General features: G+C 40.6%; 1 protein-coding gene across 5 annotated transcripts in view; it reads left to right on the top strand.

Annotated features, from left to right (window-relative positions):
- MPP7 (membrane palmitoylated protein 7) overlaps positions 1 to 16,546 on the top strand; it is a 277,391-nt gene that overhangs the window by 101,208 nt on the left and 159,637 nt on the right. For 4 of the 5 annotated variants that reach the window (XM_007092740.3, XM_042991295.1, XM_042991294.1 and 1 more), the window contains exon 3: positions 139 to 257. In XM_007092740.3, the coding sequence (XP_007092802.1) occupies positions 139 to 257 (119 nt within the window). The remainder of the gene's footprint in view (positions 1 to 138; positions 258 to 16,546) is intronic. The other variant, XM_042991298.1, reaches the window with a different exon arrangement.

Here is a 16,546-nt window from a genome sequence, read left to right as displayed (position 1 = left end):
GAGAAGTGTTTTGCTTGATGGCCCAGAATACAGATCCAGTAAAAACGACATGTTCCAGCTGTCATTTACACACACCTTAAAGCGAAATTAATGAGATCACTCTAAGATTACGCTTTGTGTTTTATTTTCGTTTTATAGGTCTGTATGAGCTGTTGGCTGCCTTGCCAGCCCAGCTGCAGCCACATGTGGATAGCCAGGAAGACCTGACCTTCCTCTGGGACATGTTTGGTGAAAAAAGCCTGCATTCACTGGTAAAGGTAAACCATGCTGATGTCAGATTCTCTTTGCGGAAAAACATATGGAAAAATATGTTGAGCGCCATCTAGTAAACCAGAGATCAGATTGTTGCTGTCTGAAAACAAAACAGCCTTGTTCCATTTCCCTGACGGGCGTGGAAGTTGTTAAAGATCCCACCAAAAATATATAGATGATTTCACTTAATGGTGGTGATCTAGCTGTGCATACTAATGCAGCAAACGTGTGCTTGCCCTGTTTAGAAAAAGAATATGAAATAGTAGCAGGAAGGTTTAGAATCTTTATGGGCGACAGTCATGAGCTGGAGTTTAACTCGAATAAATAAGTGTTCACAGCAAAAATTAGAAGGAATATATTTTCTGAGGTTAAGGATGGCAGTGGTTCAGTAGCCACATTAATTTAAAATAATTTCCTTTAACAAAGTCAACTGAAATTCGAGCAAGCTGTTTCTTTTTTGGTGCAACGCCATTGAAATGGTATTTTGTGTATAAATATCCTGATGCTAAATGCGAGTAAAAACAGTTTCTGGAGACGGTTTTGGTGAAGCATCAGGCCATGGAAATTGATCAGCCACCAGAAATGAGATCTTGCCACACAGCAACCCTGGGAGTGATCAGAGCTCTTAAAATAGTAAAATGAGAACAAGAAGCTTACTGGAAAATATGCCACTTTTGCTTCTGGAAATATGAATTGCATTTTCTTTCATTTAACTCAAGCTGAAAAAAAATGTGAGTCCTGCTTGAGTCTGTAGGAGATGGACCCCTCTGATGCTTTAGCTCCAGCTGGACCGACACTGAATTCAGCTAAATTTGTTATGGTTGCCGGTCGTGATAGAAGGCTCTTACTGATGCATAGTGTTTGAAAATGAACCACTTCTGAAGTGCTGTTGCTTCACAGGATAGAATAATTCTTAGTACATTTTGTCTAATCTGCTGAAATTCGCGTGCCTCAAGAGGTGGCAATTCTCAGGAAATGAAAATGTTGAGAAGTGGCGTCTTCTTAGCAATACGTTTAAAGACTAGCGTGCTTTGTTCATTTAGTTTTCATATAATCGCCAAGGTATCTTTATCTTTGTGTTCTGAAAAATTTGGGGGAGTTCAGTTGCTCTGTTGGGGTGTGTCAGAAGTGGCCTTGAGATTATAATTGAATGACGTTTATGATTTCCAGAGGCAATCATGAAAATATTCCTGTGTGGAATGTTTGGAAGTTAGATACCTATGGATTTGTTCAAATTGATTTGATCTAGGTGGAATAAGACGATTTCAAATGACTTCATCACCCCCTTAATCATTAAATAAACCTGCCCAAAACGAGGCATGCTTTTGTGATGTGGCTACTGTCTCAGTTTCCTTACCTATCTAAAATGGAAATTGTGGTATCTGTTGACAAGACCGTTTGTGAGTTTCAGATAAAAGAGTGAAGCACTTAGTTCTCTGAATAGTTACATCGGTTCGGCAAGTATAAGCAGGCATTAAGTATTAACAAAATTAATATAGTATGTAAAGGACCAAAAAGTAATGACAGAGATGGGTATGATTTCTATTAAAAGAACACTAATGTTTAAAAAAAAAAAACTTAGTTATTGGGGCGCCTGGGTGGCTCAGTCGGTTAAACATCCAACTCTTGATATCAACTTAGGTCATGATCTCATGGTTTGTGGGTTTGAGCCCCACATCAGACTCTGTGCTGACAGTGTGGAGCCTGCTTGGGATTCTCTGTCTCTCCCCCCCCCCCCTTTCTTTGCCCCCCCCCTCTCTCCCTCTCTCTCTCTCTCTCTCTCTCTCTCTCAAAATAAATAAATAAACTTAAAAAAAATCTTAGTTACACTAGCTTTTGAGTTTCAGGCATAGATGGTTTTTCAAAGTAAATGCAAATAACAAGTGGTTAGGGAGCATACAGTTATTGATGTCTGATTTTATTAAAAACAGCGAATGGAATTTAATTCCAGGTTGACGTGGCCAGTATTTAAATAGCACAGTAACATGTGTACTATTGCAAATGTCTTTCAGTAATTACTATAAAATGTATTTTTAAAGTGAGGTTTACAGTGCCCCCCCCCCCCGCCAGTCCATTCTCTGTTTCTAACTGGTTACCCCCCTTCCCAGCTTCTGTCACATGCACACCTCGAGTGTGTCCTTTGACTGACCCATTCTCTTCATTTTCAAGTATGTAAAGTCTAAAATGCCTCCAGGAGGCAGGCTCATGGGATCACAGTTTAAACACTGGAACAGTCCGCTTAACTGTATTCCAAGTGCCTCTATTGGAGGATAGAAGCCTCCAGCTTTTGTCCATAAATCTTGGTAGAGCAAAAGGAATCGGACAAGATGTGTTTCAGAGTGAATCAAAATGTGCTTTGATGTTAGGCTCTTTTGCTTGAAGTTGTAGCTGCCGGGATGTGATTGAAAGCTAGGTACAGGCAAAACTGGATTTTATTCCAGCACAGAGTTTTCGTAGCGGTCACCCTATTTTATGCTTACAAAAAAAAAAAAAATGGTTGTTATAACATTGCACGGTTTTAAATGCGCATAGCTTTCTGGTCTAACGTGAAATATGCTTAAGAAGACGCAGTTTGGCGTTCACAGCCTGTGACAGGTATGGCATGCCACCTTAGTTAGGGTCACGAGCGGTGCTCTGGCAGGGATACTGTAGTTATGAGCTTGTCACCGGAAAGGAAGTGTTATGATCCTAGAGAGTGTTAGCCGCAGCTATTTTTTAAAAAGAAAAACTCCTAAACTGAGGAGGTGGATAATCAGGACTGTGAGCATGAGATTTTAGAAGTGTCTGAAGAAAGGCGGTCCTGATAGAAGATGTGGGAAATACCCTAGAGAAGCCGTGGCTCTACGACAAGGATAGCAGTGTTCACATGACACAGTGAATGTGGTAGACCACCAGTAAGCAGAGAGCCACGGTTTAGAGAGAGAGAGAGCCGAGGAGAGGCAGAGGGTACGAGAGAATCCCAAGTAGGCTCCATAATCAGCACGGAGTCCGGCGTGGGGCTCAGTCTCACGACCGTGAGATCATGACCCGAGCCGAAATCAAGAGTCAGACGCATAACCGACTGAGCCACCCCTGCACTCTGAGAGCCACATTTTTGACCCATCATGTACAAATAGAACCGTGCAGCATATAGTTTGTGTCCCTATCTCATTTCTAAATTTATCTTCTACCACTGTGGTTTTTTTCTGTTGAGATTTCTTTACATTTTATTTTACTTGTTTGTGATGTATGTGTTTTTGTAATCTGGTTTAAGTTTATTTTTTATTTTATTTTAGAAAGAGAGCACAAGTGGGGGGGTGGGGGTAGAGGGGAAAGAGAGAAAGAGACGCTCAAACAGGCTCCACACTCAGCTTGGAGCCCAACACTGGGGTCGATCCCACAACCCTGGGCTCATGACCTGAGCTGAAATCCAGAGTCCGGTGCTCAACCAACTGAGCCACCCAAGCGTCCCTAAGTTTAGTTTAGAACAAGATACGGCATAAAGACTTGCTTAAAAATGTTTATTTTAAACAAGGTTGTTACTTCTGTTTCCTCAAGAAATTTTTGTTTGTATTTCACAATTGTGTTCGGTTTCCAGGAAAAGAATATCACAGTTTTTGTTAAATAGTTGCGGATGTTTTCGTTACCCTTTTAAATAGTTGCATATACGTGTACGAGCAGGAGAAAAAAAGGTAGCAGCTTTTTTTGGGATTCCAAATTGTTTCAACAAAACACATGTTGATTATTTTTAAGAAAGTTTTTTGGTTTTGTTTTTTGAGTGAGAGCGAGAGCAAGGGAGGGGGCAGAGGGAGAGAGGGAGAGAGAATTTTAATCAGTCTCCACACTGTCAGTGCAGAGTCTAACACGGGGTTCCATCTCACAACCATGACATCATGACCTGAGCTGAAATCAAGTCAGATGCTCAACCGACCGATCCACCGAGGCGCCCCAAGAAAGTTTTTTAATGTGGCTTAATTACTGTATTTCTGTGATTTCGGTCTTAAAGAGTAATGGTATAACACTCAACCACACCCTTGCAACATTTAGTTACATAATTTTAACTTTTGATGTTTTCATCATCCTGTCTTTGTTGAGTTCTTACTCTTGCCACACTCTGTATGGGCCAATAGGGCTACCATTTTCTGTTGGACAGTCCCTAGCTTGCAGTCTCCAGTGTCCCAGAGGGGTTATAGACAAGGGGATGGGCAGTTACAGTGTTCTGTGGTTAAGTCACGTGAGAGAGAGTGAGCAAGCAGGGGAGGGGCTGAAAGACAGGGAGATAGAACCCCAAGCAGGCTCTGCGCTGTCAGCAAAGAGCCCGATGTGGGGCTCGAACTCACGGAGCTGTGAGATCTTGACCTGAGCCAAAATCAAGAGTCAGATGCTTAACCAACTGAGGCACCCAGGCATCCCATTTTATGTGTAGAGCTTTTTTTGGTGCCTAACTCAACACTGGATCCAGAGGCTCATGGAGCATTTGATATTTCAAGGTGAAACTTGAATGTTGACTAGGCATTGCTCAAGTAAGAATTTATGGGGGGTTGGCAGGGTTAGGCAGAAGGAATAATCTACACACACACCTGCAGGCAAGATGGAGCCTTGTGCCTTTAGGATGGAGACTGACAGGTTCTCTGGGCTGGTACACGGAGTAAGGAAAGGTGTGGGGAGCAATGCAAAGTGTGGCGAGGAAGGTAAGCCAAGACCCATTCTTGAATGACTTTGACTTTATCCCAACGCAGTAGGACCCAGTGCATAGAGAGGTTTAAATCAGGGGAATGAAGCTATCATTTTTTTTTTTTTTAAGAAGTAAATTAGTGTGCTATGGAGATGGGAAGGGATGTGAGAGAGGGGAGGTGATTTTAGTGTGGAGAAAGGGAGGCTGATATTCAGCCTGTCCTCACCAGCAAGCCTGCCCTTTGTTAACATATGGAAACTTCTTCCCCTTCCTTGGTAAACAACTGCTGACCTCTGCCCCCGGACACCCCCACACCCCTAATCCAACCACCAGCTTGTTTATGCCAGGCCATCAGGGGTTAGGAGAGGGCTCCAGGAGATCTGTACAAGCCCTAAGTTACCAATTCTTAACGTATTTTTGAATCTCTCCTCAGAAGAAAGGGGATTTTAGTTATATGTTCATTTGATATTTGGGGGATAACCAAAGAGAACTGGCTACTGTATAGTTGGACCCCTAGATCCTGAATTGAGGATAATGATGTTCTAGGTTGGAGATAATAGATTTGGGAGTAGGGTTGCCACATGAAATCCGAGGCCTCCATCTTAATTTGAACTCAAAATGAACAGTATTTTTTTTCTTTTTTTTTTTTTAGTCTAAGTATGAACCATGCTGTATTTATATTTGTGAAATCTGGCAACTGTTTGGGAATCATTAATATTTAGATGGTAACACTTTTTATAACAGCTTTTTTGAGATCTAGTTTACAGTATATCATACAATTTACCCATTTAAAGTATATGCACAATGGTTTTAAGGGTATTCACAAAATTGTTCAGCCATCACCGCAATCAGTTTTAGAATATTTTCATCACCTCCCAAAACCCCCTATCTCAGGTAACTGACATTCCCTAATCCCTGTGTCCTCCTACCCTTCCCCACCCCAGCCCTAAGCAACCACTAATCTACTTTCTGTCTCTATATTTACCCATTCTGGATAATTCATGTAAGTGGAGTATAGAACATGTAGATTTGTTTGTGATTGGCTTCTGTTATTTAGCTTAATCCACATGATAACATGTACAATACTTCATACCTTTTATGGCCCAATAGTATTCCATGGTATGACTATACCAGTTTTGTTTATCCTTTTATACAGTGTTGGACATTTGGCTTGTTTCCATCTATTGCCTATCATGAATAATCCTGCTAAGAATATACATATACGGGGGCACCTAGGTAGCTCAGTCCGTTAAGCATCCAACCTCGGCTCAGGTCACGATCTCACGGTTCATGAGTTCAAGCCCCGCGTCGGGCTCTGTGAGCCTGGAGCCTGCTTCGGATTCTGCGTCTCCATCTCTCTCTCTCTGCCTCTCCCCTGCTCATGCTATGTCTCTCTCAAAAATAAATAAACGTTAAACATTTTTTAAAAAGAATGTGCATATACACGTTTTTATGTGGACATGTTTTCATTTCTGGGGGGTACCTACTTAGGAGTGGAATTGCTGGGTTAAATGGCAGTTCTGCGTTTAATATTTTGAAGAACTGCCACAGTGTTTCCCAAGGTGGCCCCGCCATTTCATTCCCACCAGGAGTGTGTGAGGCTTTTGATTTCTGTGTCCTCGTCAACGCTTGTTTTTACCTGACTTTTTTCTTCTAACTTTCCTAGAAGGTGTGACGTGATACCTCCTTGTTGTGGTTTGCGTTTCCCTGGTGAATGACGATGTTAACCATCTTTTCATGTGTTTATTGGTTATTTGTGTATCTTCTTTGCAGAAATGCCTGTTTCTGGATTCTTTGCCCATTTTTTTGCTCATTGGATTCCTTTGAAAAGATAAACTTTACTTTTTAGAACAGTCTTAGGTTTACAGAAGTGTCTCTTCAGATGTTTTGCCCATTTTTAAACTGAGCTGTGTTTTTCCCTGGAGTTTTAACAGTTTTTGTGTTTTTTGTGGTTTTTTTTTTTTTTTTTTTGGCTTTTTTGGATATGAGTCTTTTATCAGATATGTGTTTTGCAAATATTTTTTTTCCAATCTGTGGCTTGTCTTTTCATTCTCTTAATGGTGTCTTTCACAGAGCAGAAGTTTTTACTTTTAATAATGCCAGTTTAACAATTTTTCTTTTATAAATTGGGCTTTTGGAGTTGCATCTAAAAACTCATTGCCATGCTCATGGTCAGCTAGATTTTCTCCTCTGTTACCTTATAGGAGTTTTACAGTTTTGTATTTACATTTAGTTCTGTGATCTACCTTGAGTTAATTTCTGTGAAAGGTGTAACTTCTGTGTCTAGCTTCAAATTTTTGCTTGTGAATATCCAGTTGTTTTCAGCATCAGTGTTTGAAAAGACTGGCCTTTCTTCCCTGGATTGTCTTTGCTCCTCTGTCAAAGACCAGTTGATTGTAATTGTGTGGGTTTTCTTTTAGGCTCTGTTATGTTCTGTTGATCTACTTATCTAGTCTTTTACCAGTATGACTCTGTCTTCATTCCTGTAGCTGTGTAGTGAGTCTTGAAGTTGGTTGGTGTGAGTCTTCCGACTTTGTTCTTCTCAGTATTATGTCAGCTCTTCTGGGTCTTTTGCCTATTCATATAAACCTGAGAATCAGTTTGCCATATATGCAAAATAACTTGCTGGGATTGTGTTGAATATGTAAATCAAGTCGAGAAGAATTGACATCATAAAACTATTGTGGATTCTTGTCTGTAAACATGGAATTTCTGTTTATTGAGATCATCTTTGATTTCTTTCATCAGAGTTTTTGTACTTATTTAGATTCTGTCCATATTTTGTTAGATTATACCTAAGTTTTTGTTTTGGGGGCTAATGTAAATGATATTTCGGTTTTAATTCCCAAATTCCAGTTGTTCATTGATAGTTGTGTAAACCAGTTCAAGGCTGTCTTGGACAGATCTGTCTTGACAGCTGTCTGTGATCTGAAGCCTTCTGGAACACAGCTCCCTCCCATATTCTTTCTTTTTGCCTAGTCACACCCTTAAGTACACCCTTGGTGCATAGTGTCATAATGTCCTTCATCTGCTCCGGAGATATGATAATGATTCTCAAACATTTTCTCCCGGGTGGTCCCCCAGCACTTCCCAGTTTCTTAGTGGAGGTGTGGTTGTGGAGACCTACTCATGTTACAGCCACCCAAGACACGCTTCTGCCCATAAGTCCTCTTAATAAACCCATCTCTCATCAAGCTGGGCTTGTCAGTTTTTTTGGTCTTACAGCATCTTTGGCCTGTGGAGATTGTTTTGCATATAACTCTCTTTCACAGAACACAGGTACATAGAAATGTAACTGATTTTTGTACATTAAGTTAGCATCCTGAATCCTTGCTATAATCACTTACTGGTTCCCAGAGTTTTTTTATTTGATTCTTTGGGATTTCCTACATAGATAATCATGCTACTTGTGAACAAAGGCAGTTTTACTTCTTCTTTCCCAATCTGTATGCCTTTTATTTCCTTCTCCTGTCTTAGAGCATTAGCTAGGATTTCTAGCTAAGTATTGAATGTGAATGGTGAGAGGTGACATATTTCCCTTGTTACTGATCTTAGGCTGAAGGAGTCTAGTTTTTCACCATTAAGTATGATGTTACCTCTAGGTATTTGCTACATGTTCTTTATCAAATTGAGGAAGGCTTTTCTATTCCCAGTTTGCTGATTGTTTTTATCACGAATAGGTGTTGCATTTTTTTTTTTTGCATCTATTGATATGATCGTATTTTTTTTTATCCTCTTGATGTGATGTGATTAATACTTCTGAATATGACATTTCTGGAAAAAAAACCCACTTAGTTTTGGTATATAATTCATATTCTACATTGTTGGACTTGATTTGGTGATGTTTTATTGAGGATTTTTGCATCTCTGTTCATAAGAGATACAATCTGTAGTTTTCCTTTCTTGTAATGTTTTTCTCTAGTTTTGGTAATAGGGTAATGCTGGCCCCATAGAATGAGTTAGGAAATGCACCTTCTGATTCTGTTTTTTTTCTGGAGGAGTTTGAGGATTGGTATAATTTTTTTTCTCAAATTTACCAGTGAAACCATCTGGGCTCAGAGCTTGCTGTTTTGGAAGGTTACTAATTGTTAATTTAAGTTCTATATTAGAAATACGCCTATTTAGATCACCTATTTCTCCTTGTGTGAGAGTTTTTGTCACTTGTGTCTTTTAAGGAATTGGTGCATATCATGTAAGTTATCAAATTTGAGAGCATAGAATTGTTCATTATCTTTTATTATCTTTTTAATGTCCATAGGATCCATACTGATGACTCCTCTTTCATTTCTGATAATAGTAATTTGTGTCTAATTTCATTTTTTCTTGACTAGCCTGCTTGTAGGTTTATCAGTGTTATTAATCTTTACAAAGAACCAGCTTTGGGTTGTGTTGTTTTTTTTTTTTTTTTTCTATTGTTTTCCCGTTTCAATTCCATTGATTTCTGCTATTTTATTCTTTCCTTTCTTCTCCTCGCAATTCTTGCTCTAGTTTCCTAAGGTAGAAGCTTAAATTATTGATTTTAGTTCTTTCTCTCTCTCTTTTTTAAAGTTTAACTATTTTGAGAGAGAGAGCAAGCAGGTGTGTGCAGGCAGGGCTGGGGCAGAGAGAGAATCCCAAGCAGGCTTCATGCTGTCAGCATAGAGCCTGATGTTGGGCTGGAACCCACGAACTGTGAGATCATGACATGAGCTGAAATCAAGAGTCGGATGCTTAACTGACTGAGCCACCCAGGTGTCCCATTTTTGCCTCATGTATTGTGACACTCTTCTTATTAGGTACATACACATTAAGGATTGTTACGTGTTCTCAGAGAACTGACCCCTTTATCATTATGTAATACCCTCTTTTATCCCTGACAGTTTTCCCTGTTCTGCCATCTGCTTTGTCTGAAATGGGTATAGGTTCTTCAGCTTTCTTTTGGTTAATATACATATGGTTTATCTTTTTCCATTTCTTTACTTTTAATCTACCTGTGTCTTTATATTTAAAATGGGTTTCTTGTAGACAGCATATAGTTGGATCTTCCTTTTTATCTACTCTCTCAGTCTCTTGTTTTAATTGACATATTTAGACCATCCACATTTAGAGTCATTGTGGATGTAGTTGGGTTAATATTCACCATCTTTGCAACTGATTTCTACTCATTACACTTGTTCTTTTTATATTTTTATCACCCTCTCTTACTTTTCCCTCTCTGCTTTTAGTTGGACTTTTTATATGATTCAATTTATTCTTTCTTAGCGTATCCATTATACCTTTATTATTTTTATTGTTTTGAGAGAGAGAGGGAGAGAGAGAGACTCTTAAGCAGGCTCCATGCTTAGCATGGAGCCTGACATGGGGCTCGATACCACAACCCTGGGATCGTGACATGAAATCAAGAGTCAGATGCTCAACCAACTGAACCACCCAGGCGCCCCCTCCATTATACTTTTTTACAAAGGTTTTTTTTAGTGCTTGCCCTAGAGTTTGCTACATTCATTTACCACTAATCTAGGTTCACTTTCAATTTCACAGGTAGTAAAATTTCTTTCTTGTAAGAAACTACTCCCCATTCCTATTTTCCATCCTTTATAACATTGCTTTAATCCATTCATTTACTCTATTTTTAAATAACTCAGCACATTGCTGTTTTGAAGTTATCTGATCAATTAAGAAAAGACATTTTTTTTTATGTTTATTATTCCTTCTCTCAGTGCCCTACCTCTATCATTCTCTTCCTCTCTGAATAGCTTATTTCACTACTTGTTGCAAGATAGGTCTACTGGGCACCAGATTCCTTGAACTTATGTTTGCTTATTTCAGTGTTTTGTTTTTATTTTTCCTTCATGTTTGAAGTACAGTTTCACCAGATACAGAATTCTAGGTGGTGAGTTTTTCTTTTAACACTTTATTCCCCCACACCCCTTCCATCTTGCTTGCATGCTTTCTGATGAGTTGTCCGATGTAATTCTTATCCTTGTCCTCTGTAAGTAAGGTGTTTCCCCACCTCCCCCCACTTGGGCTTTTTTCAATCTCTTCATCTTTGGTTTTTGCTGTTTCAGTATTAATGCAAGGTGTAGATTTTTTTTTGGCATGTAGTCTATTTGGTGTTCTCTGAGCTTCTTAGATCTGTGGTTTATAATTTTTATCATTAATTTTGGAAGATTTTCAGCCATCATTACTTTGAATGTTTCTTCTCCTTTCTCTCTTTGTTCTCCTTCTGGTGTTTCCATTATGTATTTGTTATACCTTTTGTGTTGTCCACAGCTCTTGGGTATTTCGTTCCTTTTTGCATTTTAGTTTTGGGAATTTCCATTAACATATTGTCAACCTTACTGATTTTTTCCTTGGCCATGTCCAATCCACTGATGAACACATCAAAGGCATTCTTCATTTCTGGTGCAGTGCTCTTGATTTCTAGCATCCCACTTTAATTTTCTCTGAGAATTTCCATCCCTCTGCTTACATTATACATTGATTTTGCATGCTGTCCACTTTTTCCATTAGAGCCATTAACATGTTAATCAGACTTATTTTAATCTCCCTATTTATTAGTTCCATGAATCTGTGTCCTGTCTGAGTCTGGTTCTGATGGTTGCTTTATCTCTTCAGACTGTGTTTGTCTTTTATCATGTCTTAAAATTTGTTTTTGTTCAAAGCTGGACATAACGTATTGGGTAATAGAAGCTGACGGAGTTAGGCTTTTAGTGTGAGTTTTTATGTTAATCTGGTTAGGAGCTGGACTGTGTTTAAAGTTTGCTCTAGCTGTCAGTGTCAGAGACTTCAGAAACCTGTGTGTCTCTTCCCTCCCCTGCTCCCTTCTCTGGCTTTCCTTGGGAGCTCTCCGGGAGTCTGTGCTGTGCAGCTCTCAGTTACAATCTATTGTTGTTTCACTGGAGCCCTGTTGGTGGTGAGTTGTTCTGTGATCTCATGATTAGATGTCAGTTATTTAGTGGACCTGAGTCCCTGGGCTCTGGTGACCTTCAGGGGCATTTCCTAGCCTCTTGTTTTCTTCTTTCTTTCTTTCCTTAGTTGGGACAAGAAGGCTAGTAGGGGCTGGGGTTGACCTCATTGTTTTTTTCCCCAGGTCAGATAGGGGTCTAGTAAAGCAACCTGTCTTAATTGGCAGGCCTCTGCTATGGAGAAGGCTCTTGGCCTGTGCATTTCAAAATGGTTATTTCTTGGGGCGCCTGGGTGGCTCAGTTGGTTAAGCGTCACGATCTCCCTGTTTGTGGGGTTTGAGCCCTGCATCGGGCTCTGTGCTGACAGCTTGAAGCCTGGATCCTGCTTTGTATGGATTCTGTATCTCCCTCCTCTCTCTCTGCCCCTCCCCAATTATTCTCCTTCTCTTTCTCAAAAATAAATAAACTAAAAAGAAACGGTTATTTCTCCATTCTCCTATTTGAAATACTAGACAGGATTTTTCTCCTGTCTTCACCATGAGAACGTGGTGGGAGGAAAGTGCAGAGGCCTCCTTGACACCTGGGTCTCAGGAGTTTTTAACTCTCAAACTAGTCCACATTCGGCCACCATCGATGCATATGAACTACCATTTAAGTTTTCCTACAAGTTTCTGGCTCCAGCAGCTTTTGCTTCTGCTAAGCTGATCTTGGCCACGAATCTCTCAATTCCCCTGTTCTTGCTGATTTCCCAGTGGCAGTTTGCTGTGTGACTTTCATTCGGCTTAATTAGCTGAACTGAAACCAAAAGTCTTTCTTTGTCCACCTTTTAATTTGGTTGTTATTTTATTACTGATTTGTAACGAGTTCTCTGTGTATTTGGAACACCAGCTCCCTACCAAATTATACTTGAATTGGAAATAGCTTCTCTTCTTAAAGAGATGTCCTGCAATTTTGTTTTTAATGAAACATATGATGAATCTTGGGCAGAGTATTGACCAGTGCACGCAAGAGATGGCGGATAAATTAGTGGGCGTTTATTTTAAATCTCCATATCAATGTGAATCTGTAAATTTTTTAATATTTGTGAATTTAGGTAGAGTTTTAAAAGTAAAAGTCTTCTTAGTCTGGGTCTAAAAATAAGTCTTGAATAGATGCTCAGAAGGCAACCTCTGAACAAGAATATACTTAGAAAATTTTATATCTCCAACCTGGAAACTTTAGAAAATGAAAAGCCAATTTGAAGGTGATGTGTGATCTTAATCTTTCAATAATTCCAATTTTCTTAATAACTAGCACCATGAGACTTGCTTGGAAAGGAGTTATTTCCCAGATAATTGATCCAGTCAAGCTACAAAAAAAAGAGGGATCACTTTTTGAGCAGTGGTTTTATAAACTGATTTTCTGTGCAGGCACTTTGGATTCCTCTTTTCTTTTAATCTAGAAGCAACGAAAAGCATCGTACTGGGCGGGGGAAAGGTGATATTTTCATAGTAGTAAATCAGATTCAAGGCTGAAAACCTATTTTATAAGATACTTGTGGGTACAGGGCTCGTTAGAAACAAATTGTGCTGTTTGAGAGGGGAGAGGTGGTGTTAGGTTCAGAGAGTAAACCCGTTGGGGAGGTTATGTTACTTGACTCTGCAATACTGTTTGCCTTGGGTGGGAGGAAAAGGAAAAGACAGCCAGACATTGCGAATGATCCATGGCCACCTGGTCCGACAAAGTAGAGAACTGGGTATCAGCAGCTGGTAAAGCTCCTTGGCCAATCAAAGGTAATTGTTCAGCCAGCTCTGTTGGAGGAGCCAGACAAAGTTATTTCTTACGTTATAGTTTACATTTTTTCAGGCACAGAAACATGTAAAGTCTGCCGAAGATAGGAATTCCTGAGACCCTGGGTAAATTGTTGCCTTTGTAATTCATACTCTCAAAACAGAGGCCATATGTAACCCTTCTTTGAGATTTGTGTGGGACTGGGGATGAGTGAATAGAAGCCAGGTTTGTGAATGCTCCACGGGGCTGTGTCCTACTGTGTCCCGTGTTCTGTGTCCTACTGTAGTCTGTGTTCGGTGTCATGGATCGGTGTCTTCTGAGAGTTAAATCGTGAGATTTAAACGATTGTTCAAATATACTGAATTTCAGAACAGACCTCTTCAATTTGCATTTATTCATCGTTTAATTACAAGGAGTCTGTTCACTTTGTAAAAATGCATGTGGGGTGTTTCCTACCTCGAAACACTTGAGAACCGTTCATGCACTAGAATTGGGTGGAATCAGGAAGGCGGTAACTTTCTCCCTTTCCTTGTGAAAAAGGTGATTCCTGTGATTCTCCAGTTCCAGAGACTAGGAATTCTAGTGGGGAAATATCCAGCTTCTTTAGCTAGTATACCTAACAGTGGGTTTGCTGGGCCACAGAGACATGCATCTCCCACTTTATCAGTTTTTTTTTTTTTAAGTTTATTTATTTATTTTGAGAGAGCGCAAGCAGGGGAGGGGCAGAGAAGAGAGAGAAAGAGAGAATCTTAAGCAGGCTCCGCGCTGTCAGCGTAGAGCCCCACGAACCATGATCTTAATGGTCAGTGGAACCATGATTGATCTCATGAACCATGAGATTGTGACCTGAGCTGAAATCAAGGGTCGGATGCCTAACCGACTGAGACACCCAGGCGCCCCGCTTTATTAGGTTTCGCCACATCATCTTACAGGAGATCGTATGTGTCTGGAAGTGACTGGCTTGGGCAGCTCTGTGTTTGCACTTCCGGTACCCTGGTTCACCTCCCTTTATCACACCAATCTGTGGACTGTGCAGTTTCTCGGGAAGCCTTGCTTTAATGCCAGGGCAAGCAGTAGTTCACGTCTTGTAGGCGGGATGGTGTTTGGGCCACAAGCGTGGTCCCTACGTTCTGAATTGGTTCTCAAAGTACATATGCCACAGTTGTGGACACAGATGGAAAAAGGGAGTAGGGATAGGATGGAATGGGATGTGGCAGGTCGTGCAGAGCCTAGGTCCATGCTTCTCTCGGTTGTGTGAGACGGTGTATGGGGGACACAAATTCTGTTTAAAGAAAACTCCAGGCTGAGGTGGAGTTTCATACGATCCATTTAAACGTGCTTTTATGGCCTGCCTTGGAGACCCACGCACCATTTTAACAGTATTTCAGGAATATGTGTCCCCAAATCTAGAATAGATTGCAATTAACTTTTGGTGTCAACTCCATGGGATTTGGGGACAGAGGCTGGGTAACATTCCTTGAAGTTTAGCTTGGTACTTTAGGCTAATAATCACGATGGTATGAATGAAAGAGGGAGTCTAATATGTGGCTGAAGAAAATAAAGGTAATTTCTAGAGGGAGGAATCCCATGACCTGCAGGACAACTTTCACTATCCATCCAGATCAAGTTCGGACCTTTGCTGCCTCTCTTTCTTTTTTCCCCTTGTCTCTCGTTCTTGTGGTCATTTTGTTCTCATTGTGTTTGGTCACCTCTCTTGCGGTGCCTTAATTATGGGCCGTTGGGTGTACTGAGGAGTGTACCGTGTGTCCAGACACCCGGCCTTCCCCTTCTCGTGAGCACACGTCTATGGTAGCAGCTCCGAGCTGGGACTCTGGAGCCGCATTGCCTGGACTCGGGTTCTGGCTGTGCCAAGAATATCGTGCCGACAGTCAGAACATAGCACCTCGTTATTTTACCTCGCTGCGCCTCCTGTTCCTTGCACCTAAAATGGAGATGATAGTCGTACCTACCTTGCATGCTTGTTGTTAGGAGTAAATGAATGAATATGAGAAACGTGGTTTAAACAGTCTGGCACAGGGGCGCCTGGGTGGCGCAGTCGGTTAAGCGTCCGACTTCAGCCAGGTCACGATCTCGCGGTCCGTGAGTTCGAGCCCCGCGTCGGGCTCTGGGCTGATGGCTCGGAGCCTGGAGCCTGTTTGCGATTCTGTGTCTCCCTCTCTCTCTGCCCCTCCCCCGTTCATGCTCTGTCTCTCTCTGTCCCAAAAATAAATAAAAAACGTTAAACAGTCTGGCACACAGTTGCCGTTAGCAGCAGCAGCACCCTTAATTTCTTTATCTCTTTCTTCTAGCTGCGTGCAAGGTTCTTGTCTCTGGGTTCGCGCTATTCTTTTCAGTATCCCTTTGGCTACATTTCTGGTTGTTTTGTTTTTTCTTTTTTCTTTTTTTTCACGATGATACTTGCTGGCCTTAATAAACCTCCGTGTTTGGTTTTTTTATTTCCTTGCTCTCACTCTGTAAAATTGTAATGAACATTAACAGCCTGCGATTTGAAATTCATGAAAACCTTGAGTTGGCTGAAAGTGCTTTCTAATGTTTCCTTCACTTAGAAGATGTTACGGAATGGTTTGGGCAGTACAACGGCAGATAACAAATGTTGAACACCTAGACAGTCACCACACAACCGGAGAAAGAATATTAGATTCATTTGAAGCCTGAGTGTCCCGTCTCATTCACATTCCTTTCCCCTCACTGGCCAGAGGTCACTTCCGTCTTGAGTCTGAATCCCTGAAAAAAAAGGTGGTATTACTTTGTATGTTTTATGACTTTTTATCATTTGATTCATCCTTAACACATTTGTCTGTCTGCAGCTCACTTTTTACTAAAGATTTGGTTATATGTGTTGAGATATATTTAGGGTGATGCACAGAGTTTTGATCCATTCATTTCCATTGTTGGTATGGTGTTATAAGACTAGATCACAAATTATTTATTCACTTGTTGATGGATATTTACATTGAAAGGTGTC

This window comes from Panthera tigris, chromosome B4 (assembly GCF_018350195.1).
Source record: "Panthera tigris isolate Pti1 chromosome B4, P.tigris_Pti1_mat1.1, whole genome shotgun sequence".
Lineage (NCBI taxonomy): Eukaryota > Metazoa > Chordata > Mammalia > Carnivora > Felidae > Panthera > Panthera tigris.
The sequence above is the reverse complement of the archived record's forward strand: the minus strand, read 5'-3'. Positions and strand labels throughout refer to the sequence as shown.